We start from the raw sequence: 16,851 nt of genomic DNA, 5'->3' as shown, positions 1-16,851 counted from the left end.
GGGATGGCTGTACCTTGTTTCCACCAAAAGAAATTATCCAACCCAAGAGTTCTCCTGGAAGTATTTGTTTTAGACCTCCTCCCTAAGCTCCTGTCACTACCCCCTCTGCTTGTGAGGCCTCTGCTCTCACCCATGCAGCTTTTCCAACCACTTAATTCATTTTACAATCGAATTCCTGACCCAGGGCAGGCTCTGAGTTGTTTCTGAGGGTCTGCAAAGTCTTCAAGCAGTACAAGTGGCCTTGCCCTTGACAGAACAGTGACACAAGCTGATATTCCAGAAGCTCCTGGATACTGGCAGCCATTCCAGCCCCAGCTGCAGTGCAGCAGCTGAGCAATGACACAGCCTTGGGTCTAAACAAGGCAGTGCTGCAGCAGAAAAGCCCAGTCCACCTCTCCTGTCAGCACAGCTGGGACAGGCAGGACACTGCTCCAGCTGCCCTGCTCCTCCTCGGGCCCTGGGCAGGCTGCAGGATTTGTTCCAGGATTTGTTCCAGGGGCAGCCCCAGTTCCAGGGCAGGACACAGTCACAGGCATCACACACAGGTGGGAGCCACCAGAAAGGACATGGAATGGTCATTTCCCTCTGAACACATTCCCAACCAGCTCTACCTGCCTTGATGCACACTTCTCCAGAACCACAGGAGGTGAAGCCCCACAGAGGAGTCTTTATGTGCCTTGAAGGAAAAAATGTGCTGCAAGCCTGTTCATTCAACCCCAAACCAGTCTTAAAGCATGCAGCAGCTCAGTGCCATGCCTGGCACTGCAGAGGGACACAGCCCTCTCCATGACTTGCTTTCCAAATGCCACAAAAGAAAAAGCAGGAGTTATTTGTTTCTGCACCAGGCTGGAGGGAAGGAGCAGAACACTGGCAAAGGTGCAGCACAAGCTCCCCAGTAGGAATTAAAGTATCAGTGTGTCATCCTCCTTGTTGAAATGAAATTGCAGCTGTCACAAAAAGAAAGATGTGTAGATAAATCAAGAGGAATAAAAATAAATCAAGTCCTGATTGTAAGGCCACAGAGGGACTGCAGGAGGTACCAGCAATACCTACAAATGAGGAAGAATGGTGAGGTTGTCTCTAAATTGCCTCTCCAGACTGAAAATCAAGAGAAATCAATTATAAAAGCATTTCTACAGTGGCTGTACAGTTTTTAGCCACCATTAACTTGCAGCATTTTCTGGAATTGGGGTTTGTTAAATGCCAGGCATGGGCACACCCAGACCATCCACAAGGGGAGGAGGGGCTCATTTGCTAATTGTGCATCGAGCAGGGGAGGTGAGCTGGGCATGGGGAGAGCTGCTGAAGGACAACTGGAAAGGAGAAGAAAAAAGCTTTACAGGTGACACTAAAGAAGAAGAATGTCTCCAGCAGTGTCTGGGAAGGGGAGGACAGAGGTTTATGTGGAAATGAGTGAATTGCCTGTCTGCTGCCACAAAGCCATTTACTCTTCAAGGTGTTTCATTCTACAATATATTGCTATAAATGTTTCAAAAGCCTCAAGGCTGCTGTCCCACACTCTGTTCCAGCTTATTTACCTACAGTTACTGCTTTCAACAACTCTCACTGACAAAATATACAAGTTTTCCCATCTTCCCAGTCCTTGTTCCACCTCACAGCCAGGGTCCTTGAGGTAGCTCTGCCCCAAGCCCCTCTGCTGGGAGTGCAGCCCTTCCACAGAATGTCTCTGCACTGTGGGGCTTATTTAGAATCATGGAATCACAGAATGGGTTGGGTTGGAAGGGACCTTAAAGCTCATCCTGTACCACCCCTGCCATGGGCAGAGACACCTCCCATGATCCCAGGCTGCTCCAAGCCCCTTCCACCCTGGCCTGGGACATTTCCAGAGATGGGGCAGCCACAGCTTCTGTGGGCAACCTGTGCCAGGGCCCCACCACCCTCACAGGGAAGAATTTCATCCTAATATCAAGCTAAACCTACTCCCTGTCAGTTTGAAGCCAGTGCCCCTTGTCCTGTCACTCCAGGCCCTTGTAAAATATCTCTCCATCTTTCCTGTAGGCTCTCTCCAGGGAGCAGAAAACTACAATTAGATCACCCTGGAGGCTTCTCTTCTCCAGGCTGGACAATCCCATTTCTCTCTGCCTTTCCTCATGGGCGAAGTGTTCCATCCCTCTGATCACCATGGTGGCCATCCCAAAGTAGCACAGGACACCTGAAGATGAAACCCTCTCCGGGCAGTGTGAGGTGGCACCAGAAACACAACACAGAAACCTCTTGTGACACACACTGGGGAGGCCAGGGCAGGGCCAAAGAGCAGTGGGACAGTCTGTAACAAACCTACCAACACAACTCACCTCCCAGAGCCAGTGCAACCCCAGCAGCTTCCAAACCACACCCAGCACAGATGGGCAAACCCTCAAGCATCCCCAGAGCTGCTCCCAGCACATTTAGCACTTTAGGAAACAGAGGTGCACACCTGTAAGGTTTTTTCACATCATCTCAGTATGAAAGAAAGTGACAGGATAATGCAAAATAATTGATTTTATTTAAAATAAAAAGCAAAACCACAATCATCCGAACAAGACAAGTATCCCAGCTCTGCTGGATGGGTGATAAAAGCAGCTAAGGGCAGTGGCAGGGTTTGGAGCTGACAGTGGGACTGTCACACAAATGGGTAACACTTTCCTTCCCCCCTCTGCAAGGGGGATGCCAAAAACCTCCCAGTTACAATGTGCCCACAGAGGCTTTCCAGACTGGATTCAGCCAACAGTCTCACCTCCCAGCCCACAATGGCTGGGGACTCAGGGAGGAGAGCAGAGGTTAACTGTGAAAGAGGCTGCTGTCTTTCCTTGAAGCATTTGGAGAGGTTTGATGTAACTGAGAAGACAAACTGGAGCCAGCACACAGCAGCTTGAAAGGGGAGGAAGCTCTGCCAGAGGCTCCTCGGTGTCACCTGCTCCCACAGCACTTGTGCAGGAACAGGTGCTGGCACTGGCGCCTCTTACCCACATTTGTGGTTCTGATGGAGTGCTGGAGCATTTCCTCCTGAACTCTCCCAGCCTGTGGCTGTCACCAGGCTCTAAAGCACAGGCAGAGCTCCCAAATCTCATCACCTTTCCTGGAGCAGGCAGGACTGTGACAATGACACCCAGCCCGAGGCTCTCTGCCATCCTTGGGGAACAGAGAAGTGAGGCAGAGCTGTGCTGCTGCTCTGGGGCTCCAGGAAATGAGGAAATTTCCTCAAGGAAATGAGGGATGCACAGGGTGTTGGACCAGCTGCATGCAGGGCCTCCAGAGTACAAAAGCAGCAGGGTTGGAACAAGAGACAAAGATGTCCCAAGAAGCACAAGCCTGGAGAAATGAGAGCACAGAGCCCACTGTCCCCAGCCAGCTTCCCACAAGCACAGAGTGAGGCACAAAGGGAGCACAGTTTTTAACTGTTCCTCCCTCACCCAGCCTGGGAAGCACCAGCTCCCCCCACTCGTGTAAGGCCAGAGAAGCTGACTCCCTGATGAGAAAATTGCATCTACTCCAAGTTAAAACCAGATCCTGCTCTAGCAGGACCTCCTGTTTAGAGCAGGCCATGGAACAGCAACAGCTCAACCCTGGTGAGAACAGGAAGTCTTGTTCTGCTACAATTTATGTACCACACAGCAATTCTGCAAGGGCCACCACAGAACACCAGGTGGCCAAGAGTGTTGAACAACATCCCCAATGTTTTCTGCTACAAAAAGCTCCCACCAGGCTCAGGTTGCTCAGGATGAATGGAACACTTTTTGTGGGTGGGTTGCTTCAAAGCATCTTACACAGCAACTGCAGTTCAGCCTCACAACAGCCCTGTGAGGTAGGGATTTTCCTCACTGCTCAAAGACTGACCAAAGTGGCTCAGGCAAAAGCCAGAAGTGGAAGAACTGGAGATCCCAGAGTCCTGATTCCCAGGTAAGGCTGCACAGACACTGTTTCACAGCAGGAATTGCCCTGGGGAGCTGTCAGGAGAGGGTTGCTGGTATCATGATGTCTGCTGTCTGCTGTAAACATGCTGCTTTTCTGTGAGGGGTGTCACACCAACACAGGCTTCCCCTGGAATTGCTTTATTTCACACTATGGAAGAGTTCACAGGCATGGAAGAATGCTCTGCACACTGCATCTTCCCACTGTGCTTCTAGAGGCAGAGGTGTGGCTTTCCCAGCACAGCAATCAGGCTTTCACACTGGATTTTAGACTGTGCAAACTGAAGCACATGTGCCAAATGCAGCTGCACCTCACTGAGGTGCTGCCCAGCCACCAGAGAGGAAGGGCCAGCTCTGCAAGGACTCCCCTCACTGTGACAGAGCTGAGCATTGTGAGCCTTCACCTCTGCAGGCCCCACATGATTCCAAAAGGCAGCAGCTGCAGACAGCTCTGAGAGGACACACACACACTGTGCAGGCTCCCAGGCTGTTCAGCCTTGGCCAGAAATGCCAGGAGTTGGAGAAGTTGGAGGATTTTTTAAAGTGATCTTGTGGAAGAATCTGCAGTGGCTACAGAGCAAGTGTGCTTGCTTATGCCTGGCTATCTATCACAGGAAATTTGGGAGTCTGGACAGCTAAAGAATGTATCAATAAACCTCCCCTTTCCCCACCACCACACTGCTCTTACTGGCACAAAAGACTCAAAAACAGAGATCCCAAAAAAACATATTTAGGATTCCTTTATACAAAAGGATATGGTCCAGGAGTGTTTCAATAAGGAACAGACAAGGTTAAAAATGGATCAGAGAGCCCAGAAAAGCAACACTCCAGGTTCCACCAAACCCAACACGTTTAAGAAAGTCACAGTTGAGGCTTTAATCTCTCTTTAATTTGCTCTTTCATCAGTGCCTGGGCATTGCTGTGTGTTTTCTACATGCAAAGCACTTCTGCTGTCAAGTTTCCTCTCCCAAAGAACAGCTGAAGTGAGTTCTGTACCCACCTCCAAGGGCTCAAAGAGCACCCACTGAAGCAGCCCACGGGAAATTCAGATTTCCTCGCAGCACCTTCAGCCACACAGAGACACCACCAGCACAAGCCCCTGCTGATATAACAAACCAGCAGCTCCAAAAGGTCCCTTGGGGACGAGAGCTTTACCTGGCATAATACAAATGCATCTACACAGACTTAAACAACACATGGCATTTTTAAAAAGCATAAAACAACAACATGTCCCCCTCTTCAGTCCTTTAAAATTGGCACTGCAACTTTCAGAAAGGTCTGAATGTACAACCTCAAAGAAAAGCCATTTGGAGATGTGAACTGCACTGGCCTGAGTGAGCCCACAGCCCCAGAACTGTTTGGTGTTCCAAGCCCAGCACATGTGATCCTGCCAGAGTCAGACTTTGTCAGCAGTTGCCTTGTGCTAAACATCACACCTGAAGGGTTGGAAGTACTGACAAATGCTTTTTCCTGCCACAGTTTTTGCTGTGCAAGAAACTCCAGGATTCTCCTGCTCCACTGAGCTTCCCAGCACAAGGTGCAAGTGCAGCTTTGTCACGTGTCACCCTGACAGAGTGGAAGTAGATGGACTGCTGCTGGTTCAGGTGTGCACCTCAGGTGTGCATGGAGCATGCAGATTCAGACCACAAAAAATGCTTCAGGTTGGTGTCACCTCTGCTGAAGTTGCTTCAGTGCTTGGGGCATTCACACCACCTTCCCTTCCTTGGCTGAACAGGGATCTTCTCTTGGAAATAAGATGAAAAGAGAAGGTGTTTGCCCAGTGGAAGCAAGGTCAGGTGACATGGGAAGAATACAGAAATGCTGCTGCCACTGTAAGGAGAAAATTCATGTGGCCAAAGCTCAGCTGGAGACAAAACTGGCCAGAACTGTGAGGGAAATAAAAAAAGTTTTTTCAAATATATTAATGGCAAAAAGCAAATCAGAAATAACACTGGCCCATTCCAGGATGAGGATGGTCTCCTCACAAACAGGGACATGGACATGGCAGAGGTGTTTAATGTTTCTTTGTCTGTCTTTAGCACAGATGATGGACCAAGGGGGTCTCAGTGCCCTGAGCTGGAGAACTGTGACTGTGAGAATGTCCAGCTCCCAGTCAACCCCAAAGCAGCAGGATCTGCTGCTCTACATGGATGCCTACAAATCCATGGGGCCTCATGGCATTCATCTGAGAATCCTCAAGATGCTGCTGATGCCATTGCAAAACCTCTCAATGATTTTTGAGCAGTTTTGGGAATCCGGAGGGGTTCCAGCTGACTGGAAGCTGGCAAATGTCCCAGTTTTCCACAGTAAGGAGGAGGAGGACCCTGGAAACCACAGGCCTGTCAGTCTCACTTCAGTGCCTGGCCAAACCATGGAAGAGATGACTCTGGGAAGCACTGAAAAACACCTGGAGGACAGTGCAGGCATTAGTCAGAGCCAGCACAGCTTCACGAAGGAAAGTCCTGCTTGTTGAATCTGATCTCCTTCTGTGACAGAGTGACCCACCTCACTGATCTAGGAAATGCAGTAGATGTCACCTTATGGATTTCAGCAAAACTTTGGATATTGTCTCTCCCAGTGACCTTCTAGACAAACTGTCCAGCCCACAGCTGGTTAATGGTGTTCCATGATGGGTGAGCAACTGGCTCACAGGCTGGACACAGAGGGTGACAGTGACTGGGTGACACCAGGCTGGCACTGCCCACTGCTGGGGTTCTGCAGGGCTCTGTCCTCACCCCTGTGCTCTTCAACATCCTCATGAATGACTTGGACACAGGACTGGAAGGAATATTAAGTTTGCCGAAAACACTAAACTGGGAGGAGCTGTCAACTCCCTGAAGGGTAGAGAGGCCTCAACAAATTAGAGACGGGCAATCACCAACCATGTGGAGTTTAACAAGGGCAAGGACTGCAGTCTGCACAGGGGTCCAGGAACTCCTGGATGGTGGCAAGCTGGATCTGAGTCAGCAGTGCACTGGAGCCCAGAAGGCAAACCATGTCCTGGGGACATCAGGCCCAGCATCACCAGCCAGGAAAGGGAGGGGATTGTCCTGGGGTGGCCTCACCTTCAGTGCTGGGGGCAGTTTTGGGAACCACAACATCTAACAGACATTAAGCCATTGGAGAGCACTCAAAGGAGGCCATGAGGATGGTGAAGAGTCTGGAGGGGAAGCTGTATGAGGAGTGGCTGAGGTCACTTGGTCTGTTCAGCCTGGAGGAGACTGAGGTCAGACCTCATTTGGGTCTTTAGCACCCTCATGAGGGACAGCAGGGGGGCAGGTACCAATCTCTTCACTCTTGTGACCAGTGACAGGACTCAAGGAAACGGCTGGAGCTGAGTGAGGGCAGGTTTAGGTTGGATATCACAAAAATGTTTTTCACCCCGAGGGTGGTTGGACACTGGAACAGGCTCTCCAGGGCAATGGTCACAGCACTGAGCCTCTCTGAGTTTATGAAGTGTTTGGACAATGCTCTTGGGCACAGGGTGGGGTTCTTGGTTTCTGTGCAGGGCCAGGAGTTGAACTCAAGGATCCTGATGGGCTCTTTCCAGGTGCCCATACTCCAGGATTTTATGAGACACACACTTGGAAGCACCAGCCCTGACAGCAATGCTCTCCTGCAGCAGGGTAAGACCCAAGGACTCATTTTCCACAGCTCAGTTCTTGCAGAAGCTCATTTCCTCCTTGTTCTTCCCAAAATTCTGGCGTGAGACCCACCAGTCATTCCAATAGGCCAAAAGGGCTGGTGTTCCTTTCCTCAAGTGTACAGGACAACATGTAAACATATGACAGTGTCAAAGCAAGGCAGGTTTTTCCATTTACCTGCTGGTTTTAAAAAGAGTTCTTTAAAAACTGACCGTTGCCTTCTTTGCCAGTTCTGTGACCCATGAAATACTTGGCATGTCCTTACCCACAGCTGGGTTATAGTGCAGGGGTCAGAGGGGACAAAGCATTGCACAAAGGACACAGTTGGGGTGTTCCCCTACAGGTTATTCAGGAGCCAACCTTGGACAGCACGAAACGAAGATGTCTGGATCGAGGAAGAGTAACAAAAACTTAAGGAGTGTGAGAAACAGAAGCAGAAGGGAGTAGAACAGAGCTGGCTGGCTGCTAACAGAGCTTCCATCAGCAGCTGCCTCTGGGTAGGTGGTGTTATCCCTCAGGGGTAGCTGCGGCCTCCACAAGATTCCCTAATCCTGTCAAAAAAAGGTACAACTGCCTTTAAGCATTCCCCTTGGATCAGGGCACACGATCCCAGCATGCAGATTAATCTCAGGCTTATTCTTCCTCCAGCATTGTACGAGCAAGGTTAAGATTTCATGTTTGGGAGCGTTTCTAGCAACTAAGCCATCACACAGCTGGAATAGAACGCCCACCCACCCTCACAGAGTGAAACAATCAACATATGGGAGGCAGAACAGTGAAACCCAGAAAGCAAATGTTCTAGGCAAGGTGCTAATTTTCAATATTTAGAGTATTCATTTCAAAATTTGAATGGCAAATAATTTAAAAGCGCACAGGTTTTTCAGAGGAACAGATCTGCATTGTGATCTGCATTTTTACAGTTTTCTTTTTAAACCAGGGTCTGCATTAAAGGTTTGTTCTCTCCTGCTGCTCATTCCCTGAAGTCACACTGGCTGCCAAAATGGGATTTGACAATGTCATAACAAGCAAAGTGTGGAAACCTCCAGGGCAAAATAAGCAGTCAGTACAGCTCTCCCCAACCTTTAATGATGCTCTGTACTTGTAATTCAATTGTACTCAGTTATGAGCAACTGCTGGAAACAAGAGAGCAATCTACAGGAGCACACAGGCCTTCAGGCAGTCCCACACTGGGAAGTCAGGCTGGAATCATGCTGGAATATGGACTTCCTCAGGTAAATTACTGGTGCACACCTTCTTCAGCAAGCCACACACTAAGCCACCACAGCACTTGCATCCATGCCAAACCTGGAGCACCCAAGAGCTCAAGAGCTGGCCAGCACTCTAATGCAGGCAGGCAGCCAATCCAGCAGCACTGGTTAACCAAGCTGCAAGGAATTTGCTTAAGAATTTTGGCAAGCCTCTGCTATATGAGAAAAATGCTTCATTTAGCAAAGAATGTTTAAGTTCTTCCCTGCAGTATACTCCCAGATTCCCAGTGTTCCACTCTTTTTAACCTCGCCTGTCCAGAGAATTGCTTTCCTCAGCAACTTTACCCTACGCATATCTATCCTTGATTTTGCAATATTAATGTTGCCTCCTTCCACACTGACTGAAACTTGCTCGATATTAATGCATTTATTTATTTATTTTAAATGTAAACACAGACATTTGGAATTTAGAATGAATTTTGTCTTTAACAGATAAAGCAGTGGAACAAATTGAAATAGTCCAGGCAGCAGTAAGAGAAACCATACAACTACTTGAAGGTTTTCTGTTTGAATAAAGACATTGAAATCTGAGTGCTGCCTGATCATTCTTCATCTTTAACTGTTCACTACTCATTTGTGCTCTCTGAAGAGCAGTTTAAACATCCCACCTCTCTCATTAAACAAAGATAAAATCCAATCCTTTCATCTATTAAAAGAGACAACTAGGAAAAGTAATAAGACTGTTTATTAAATAAAACCCCTGATTTTTAAAAAGAAAACATCAATAATCTTAGTTTTCTGTTTGGAACAATTGAAATAATTCACGGAGGGATGATAGCACTATCCTGTAAGGAATCCCTTGCTCTCCATCCCTCTCTCCTGAGGAATCCCCTATCTGAAGTGTGCCAGCTTTCCCTTGTATGTCCTGTGCTTGTTTAAAACCAACAGCTGCCCTGGGTCACCTGGAGGAGCTGCGCTCTTTGCTCACGCAGTCGTCCTGGGAAGTCGTGTCCCCGTTCCCCATCATCCCGCACGTCCTCCGCTTCTTCCTGCGGTGCATCATCCCCTCTGTCTCAGAGCCAGAGTCACACTGCAGGATGGAAAGATGAAACCACAACTCAGAGGAACCTCAACAACTGCCTGTGCTGTGCAATTCACCGCAAGTTCTTTGAGTTCTTTGTGCTTAGCAACCCTGGCTCAAAGAATGTGCTGTTTTAGGCTAGACACATCAAGGAAATTTTAAATTAAGCATTCAAAAGTCAGCAACAGAAACGTTTTTGGATTTCATCACTGGCTGAAGCTGACTTGAGGCAAGACAATTAATGTGCTCCGTTTGGTCCCTAGAAGGACCTCTGTCACAGACAACTTTTATGAAAAATCCTTTCCTTGGGATTTTTTCTCATGAGAAGCGGAGAGGCCTCAGGAACAAAATGCAAACAATGATTATCTGCTGTTGTGGAATGCAACAGGTGGATCTGTGATTGGTCTCAGGTGGTTGTTTCTAATTAATGGCCAATCACAGTCAGCTGGCTTGGACTCTCTGTCCGAGTCACAAGCCTTTGTTATTCATTCTTTCTTTTTCTATTCTTAGATAGCCTTCTGATGAAATCCTTTCTTCTATTCTTTTAGTATAGTTTTAATATAATATATATCATACAATAATAAATCAAGCCTTCTGAAACATGGAGTCAGATCCTCGTCTCTTCCCTCATCCTCAGACCCCTGTGAACACGGTCACAGACCTCATCTTCCAAGAGAAGACTTTGGCTTCTGAAGGATTTAGGTGTCCACAAGAATCCCTTGTCATAACTGACCTGTTTTGGATTTTTTTCCCTCTCCCAATTTTTAGAACATTCATTTTGCAACTATTTTCCACAAGCTAAATGAGTGACAGATTCATATATAATATAGACATGGATCAAACAGATTGAATCCATTTAGCAATGCAAAGAGAGGCTTCAGCAAACAGAACCTGCTAAGATCTCAGGCTCCTCCACCATGTAAATTGGTTTAGCTGCCTTCCATTAATTTATTCCATATGGCATGAATATAAGGATGAAGGCACGTGATCAGGTATGTTAAAACAATGTAAATGCAGAATATGGATCACCTATTGCAGTAAAAAGCATTACCTCTGAATCAGAGTCTGAGGAGCTGGAACTTGATGAACTGGAAGAATCACTAGAACTGTCAGAAGCAATACCAGTAGATTCCTGCAGGTCAACTGAATCAGCCAAGGCTGCCAATTCAGGATGCTCCTGCTTTAGGATCCTAAATACAGTTAAAATTTCAGGGTTAGCCTTTGAATTGTAACACTGCACATTAATGAATATTTTAGGTTTTGTTTTCAATGAAGAATATACAAAGAAAGCTACTGAATCTCTTACCTGTACCATTTCCGTGACAGTTTCGGTCTCCCTCTTACTGTCTTGTGCCACACCACTGGGAAGTTGGTACAGCTGGCAAAGTTTTGTGTGATGGCAATAGTCGTGTCAAGATTGAGGACTACATGCCACCAGCCACCTAAAACACAACACCAGTGACCATTGGTGGCTGCCTGGCAGAGAGCAAGTTTAAGAACAGCCAAGAACACCTTTCCCACAGTGCTGGTGGAACTGGAGCTTATGTCCCAAACCCAGGTGAGTTTTCCAACCCATCATCTTTCCTGTCTTATTTCAGCTTTCACCCCAGTGCCTGACAGGTTCTTGTTACAGAAGGCAGCTCCATGCTCTGACCAAATTACCCAGCTCACAGCCAGGACTGAAGATGTGACCTGACAGCACCACACTGGCTGCTGACAGTTTATTTAACAGCAGCAGCCATTGTAACCCAGACTGCACAGAGCCCTTTCTGTTCAGCTGAGAGCACTTTCCACGCTGATTTTGCAAGGTTCTTATGACTACAGACTAACCTTTCATTTAAACATAGATGCAAAATTGTTTTTCCATACGGGATAAAAATAGTGGAGTTCTTACAACCCACTTAGAGGCCCAGAAAAGACTGAGGGAACAGTTTAATGGAACCCGACAGCTACAAACTCTTAACAGAAGGTACACTCAGGAGTCACTAATAAGTGCCAAGACAATCACAAGGCACCCTTCACACACCAAGTCAGCTGGATGTTAGACACAAGCAATGTGGACAGAAACTATGGGCTGTGCTGCACATAAATGATGCAAGATTCAGAGGTTAGAATCTGCTACTGAACTCACCTCACCCCCACTTACAATGGGCACACAGTGTGCAGCCACTCAGAGGGAAGGGCATCTTCAGCAAAGCTTTATTTAGCTTTTGATTTCAAATGCAAGATGAAGCATAACCACAGAGAGGTGGGTGGAAGGTGTCAGTGCATTTAAGTAGCTCATTTCCACAGCTAAGAAACATTCACATGCAAAATTCAGCCATGAATTTGCTCCAGCATGTATAAATTCAAACATTTTTGTCTAGGAGTTACCGGGGCTCAAACACTTCTATTATTTTATGCCCTGACAGCTTTCTATTACTGCAATTTAGTTCAGACTACATTCCTGTGATGCTGCAATTTAAATCCCATTTGTTTTGCCATCTGTATCACATGCAATCCTATGCCACAGGTCATACACGTTTTGTGATATTCAGGAGTAACTGAATAGTCCCAGTTTGAGCTCAGTTTGTTTTGTAAGAAATTATCCAGTTTGTTTTGTAAGAAATGGACCATCTAAGAAAGCTTCATCTCTATGACACAGGAATGCTACAAATATGCTTTTTTTATCTCCTAGATTTCCTTCCTGGAGAGATTTGCACATACCTGGCACAAAGACTGTCTCTCCTGGCTTCTGTAAGACTTCCAGGGGTTTGAACTCAGGGGGCCAGGTGGGAAGCTGTGTCCGAGGGTAGATGACATTGAACCAGGTGATGGCCTCGTCCTGCTGGTTGCCCCCCTCCTCCCGTGTCACTTTGATCAGCTCCCTGGGGGTGCTGGTTGGGAACAGGCACCAACGCTTATGTCCCTGCACTAAGGCATTCCATGCACTGGTTCCCAAGGGATCAATGTGAATTCCTGTTCCAGAACGAGGTGGGCCCATCACAAACCATCTGCATGGGGTGGGGGGAAGAAAAGTGCTTTAGTCATAGAGCAGGCAGGTCCCTTTCTTCATGTTAGACAGACAATTACTGCAGCTCATTGCACATTCAGTTAGAAATTAAAGTAACTACAGTTACATTTACACTCTTGATTTTGTTAAGTTCACACTGCAGCAAAAGGATATAACAGGAGTTTAACCTAAAAACCAATATGAATTGGGACAGGAATGACTGTAGGATAAGTAAGTGAAAATGGCTTTTTATATGTCATAGCTGTATTTTGTTTTAAACAGTTCTTCAATAAAATTGTGATTTCAAAGCTGATGAGCATGATTAAGTCCCAACTGCCTGTGCTGGAATTCCTCCTAGGCAGGAGGAATCTCCAATGGTTTTCTAGAATTTGCTGCTCAAACAGACCAGAACTGCAGAACAATGAGGAACAAAAGGCAACAACAAGGAACAGAGCAAGTTACACAACCCTGGCCTCTCTCTTCCCCTTCTGTTCACTCACAAGAGGCTTTTCATTCCAACACTTAACTACACGGAGCTTATTCTCCAGTGACCATTCAGGATTTGAGGTTTATATTCCCACTGCCCATTTACAAGGTTTATTTCTCCCAGTGGAGAACTTTATCTACTGTACATGTTTAACTGCAGCAGCACCTTCAACTGCTCATTTTCCCTGGAACAGAACAGTAAGACCAACCACACCAGAAAATGCAGTGTGAGGTGACTTCATACCAGGCACCAAGAGGAAAAAATGATAATAATTGTTTAACTGGTAGCAGAAACTAAAGCACCAACACAATCCCTCCATGGTGTAGTGACAGAAGGGTGATGCCCAGCAAGAGGAATGCAAAGATTCAGAAAATACAGCAAGTTCTCCATCTCCCCTTTCCAGTGCAGGTGTAAATCAAACTGGTTTTGAAGGATCATTTGTCAGCATGAAATGTAGGACTGTAAAGTTTGATTATCAAGCTGATTTCTTCCTGCTTCACAAAGGAGCTGTAAATAAGCAGGTGTTTGTCATTTCTATTGCAAATTCACTCTTTAGATTCATCTTATGCTTAGAAAGCTGATTAAACTACAGGTAGAACAGTCAAGGCTTTTGTTAAGAAATCAGAAGAAATTGTACACATGAAGGTCTGTCTTGGCACAGACAGAAGCACTGTTCAACACCTTTTTCTGACAATAACCTGAATCTACACACACAGGTTTTAAAACCCTTATTTAGCAACACTGTCATTTACCAGCACCTTCCTCCAAATACTTAATTTACAATGAACAAAACACAGCTTACCCCAAGACATCAAACTTACCATTAAAAACTTCACAATTCCGAAACTCAATCTGAAAGCAAATCCCTCAAAGCTGCCTTCCTCAAATTAAAATAGCTGCTTCAGTAAATGGCTTCCAGAAATTACTGTCTTTACTTTAAAGAGGAACAGTGGCAATAAAAATGTCCAAAACAGCACCAATTGTTCTTTTAACGTCTCCACAATATCACACACCTCTCAACCCAGAGATCAACCTGTAGAGGTCGTATCCTCCTCATATGATTAGCAGCATTTCTTGTCAGATTTTCAATCATGCTCTAAAAGCACTGCACACTCATTTCTGTACCTAGAGGAACCCTCTAACTCCAGGAGACATTACTGTGCTTTCATGGATCACTCAGCTCTCCAAAAAGCCTGAAAAATACCCACATTTTCCAGAACAAAATACAAGAAGTTTGACACCAAGATCAAGAAGCTCAGCAGTGCCTGTAGGTGGGGAGGGTGTGGGGGACACAGACAGCAAAATAAATGAGTCACAGCCAGATTCTCTCATTCACCTCTAACTTGGGTAAATGATCTCTAGGTCATTAAGTGTATCCAGTTCTACTACACCCAGTGTGGTTTTGTGTTTGACCACAGCATTGTATGTTCTTGGAAGAGAATTATGAAAAGCCCTGTAAAAACACCTCCTTCAGTGACCTCAAATGGAATCAGGTTCTTGCTTCACTCCTGCAAAAGCACAACTGGACTACAGACACATGAGAGAGGGCAAAGCAAAGTGCCATTACTGATGAGCTCTTGCTCAATTTTATTTAAATAAACCACATCACAGCCTCATGGCACCCAAAGAGCAACAGGCATTGTCTGACAATTATAATGCCACTGTAAAGACTTTAATTACTTGGGAGGGTTCAATTTAAGCTCATAGTGCTATGAAATGTCATAGTAACAGAGATAAAATGGCTTTTTATCTAGAAGCCCAAATATAAGGTTGCTGCATTTGAATTTATGAATGAAATGTCATTTCACCCTCTTCCAATCTGAAGCAAATATAAAGAGTTGAAAAGACTATATAGATGTGGAATATTGTTCTCTCTCAAAACCATCTGAAAGGGAGCTAAGAACTGGTGCCCATATTAGATCCTAATCTAGCTTAAGATCTTTACCTTAAAAGGAGTGACTCATAATTAAACAAAATTCCACACTGTACATAAGCCACTGGTGCAAAACCCAGGAGCTGTTCCTGAGGTATTTAAAATTTGAACACTAGAATGCACACACAGCAAGAAACTGATCTCTACAGCTCAGTAACTATGTAATTTCTGAAAAAAAATCTAAGAAGTGATGTAAACTGATTTAATAGAATAAAAAAAAAACCCAAACCATAAACCTATAGCAACACTGTTGGCAAAAGGAGAAATTTTGATATAAATAATTGAAATTAAAAAATTATTATAAATAAAAATCTGCCCTTCTCTTCTGCAGGATTACAGAGGTACACTCATTTCAGAGATGATGTAAAAATATCCCTTTTTTATGTGAGACAATTCCAGGTATTTAGGAACAACCAATGAGCTGGAAAATACCCAGTTTTGTCTTGCTGTCACTCTACCTGTAGGGTGGCCTTCGTTTCTCCCCTGCATACTGAAACAGATCATCAGTGAAGAATTTGGGGACCTTGTAGTCCTCCAGGAGTTTCCTTCGCTTGGGATGCTCTCCATAGCTGCTGTCAAAGATGTACAGGGGGCTGTCATCACGTGTGGTTTCCATGTACTCGATGTAATATTTCATCTTCATCTTCACAGAGTAACCATCATTGTCCTCCCCACATTTGAACTTCTGGTTCCTGTACTTGCGTTTCAGCCGCTCCAGCGTCCACTTCTCCTGGGCAGACCAGCCCACCTGAGCGTTCAGCAGCACCACGGGCTTGTAAGGCTTTTCATACCGCTCAACAAACTCCTCCACTGTTAACTGGAGTGCATCGGCCCTCTCCACGTTATCCTGTGAAACCAAGGGAGGAAAGCAGGACAGATATCAGGACAGACTGACGTCCTAGGGCTGTACTGGCTTGTGGGGGTGCTTCCCACATATCCTTTGCTCCACACACCACGCGGCTGTGGAGCTGCCTGTGTTATTTTAAGCTCCCCGAGGCTGCAGCCCCGTCTCTCCTGGCCCGCTCCCTGCACACATCAGTGACAGCCGCCGCCTGGAGCTTTTGGCACAGCTCCGCACCGAGGCAGCTCCGGGGCGGAGAGGCCACCCTGCCCTTTCGGTGACACATCCCTTGCTGCGTGTCACTCCCTCGGGACACCGGGAAGCGCTCCTGGGAGTTGTGCGGGTGCCCGTCCACCCCGGCGGGCCCTGACCTTCCCACACGCCTCGCCACGTGGAGGGAAGAAAGTCCCGTCCCTCACCCAAGCTCTCCGTGCCGCCAGCTCTGAGGCAACCCCAGCCTCGGGCAAGGGCCCTTCCCGCTTCCCATCAGCAGCCGTCCCGCAGCTCCCCCTTCACCTCAGGCGTTCCCAATCCCCTCAGTCGCCCCCTCCATCCCCGTCCCCTCAGGGCTCCACGATCTCCAGCCGTGCCACCACCCCGCTTCCCCAGCCCCCTCCATTCCCCTCAGGTCTCTTCCCTTCCCCGCAGGACTCGCTCAGTCGCGCCCCCTCCATTCCCAATTTCCCCCCTCCATTCCCCATTCCCACCCTCTCATTCCTGATCCCCCCCTTTCCCCTCCGCCCGCCGCACCCTC

General features: G+C 46.8%; 1 protein-coding gene across 1 annotated transcript in view; it reads right to left on the bottom strand.

The window, feature by feature from the left end:
* Positions 1–2,484: 2,484 nt before the first annotated feature.
* The window catches only part of JMJD6 (jumonji domain containing 6, arginine demethylase and lysine hydroxylase), a 15,535-nt gene continuing 1,168 nt past the window's right edge, over positions 2,485–16,851 (bottom strand). The window contains exons 2-7 of the mRNA XM_005424606.2: positions 15,715–16,103; positions 12,551–12,837; positions 11,151–11,286; positions 10,896–11,034; positions 9,726–9,853; positions 2,485–8,106 (exon numbers count right to left, since the gene is read on the bottom strand). Coding sequence (XP_005424663.1) covers positions 8,070–8,106; positions 9,726–9,853; positions 10,896–11,034; positions 11,151–11,286; positions 12,551–12,837; positions 15,715–16,103 — 1,116 coding nt within the window. The 3' untranslated portion in view covers positions 2,485–8,069. The remainder of the gene's footprint in view (positions 8,107–9,725; positions 9,854–10,895; positions 11,035–11,150; positions 11,287–12,550; positions 12,838–15,714; positions 16,104–16,851) is intronic.

The sequence above is a fragment of the Geospiza fortis genome, unplaced genomic scaffold, assembly GCF_000277835.1.
Source record: "Geospiza fortis unplaced genomic scaffold, GeoFor_1.0 scaffold244, whole genome shotgun sequence".
NCBI classification, from domain to species: Eukaryota; Metazoa; Chordata; class Aves; order Passeriformes; family Thraupidae; genus Geospiza; species Geospiza fortis.
This window is presented reverse-complemented; position numbering and strand designations above follow the sequence as displayed.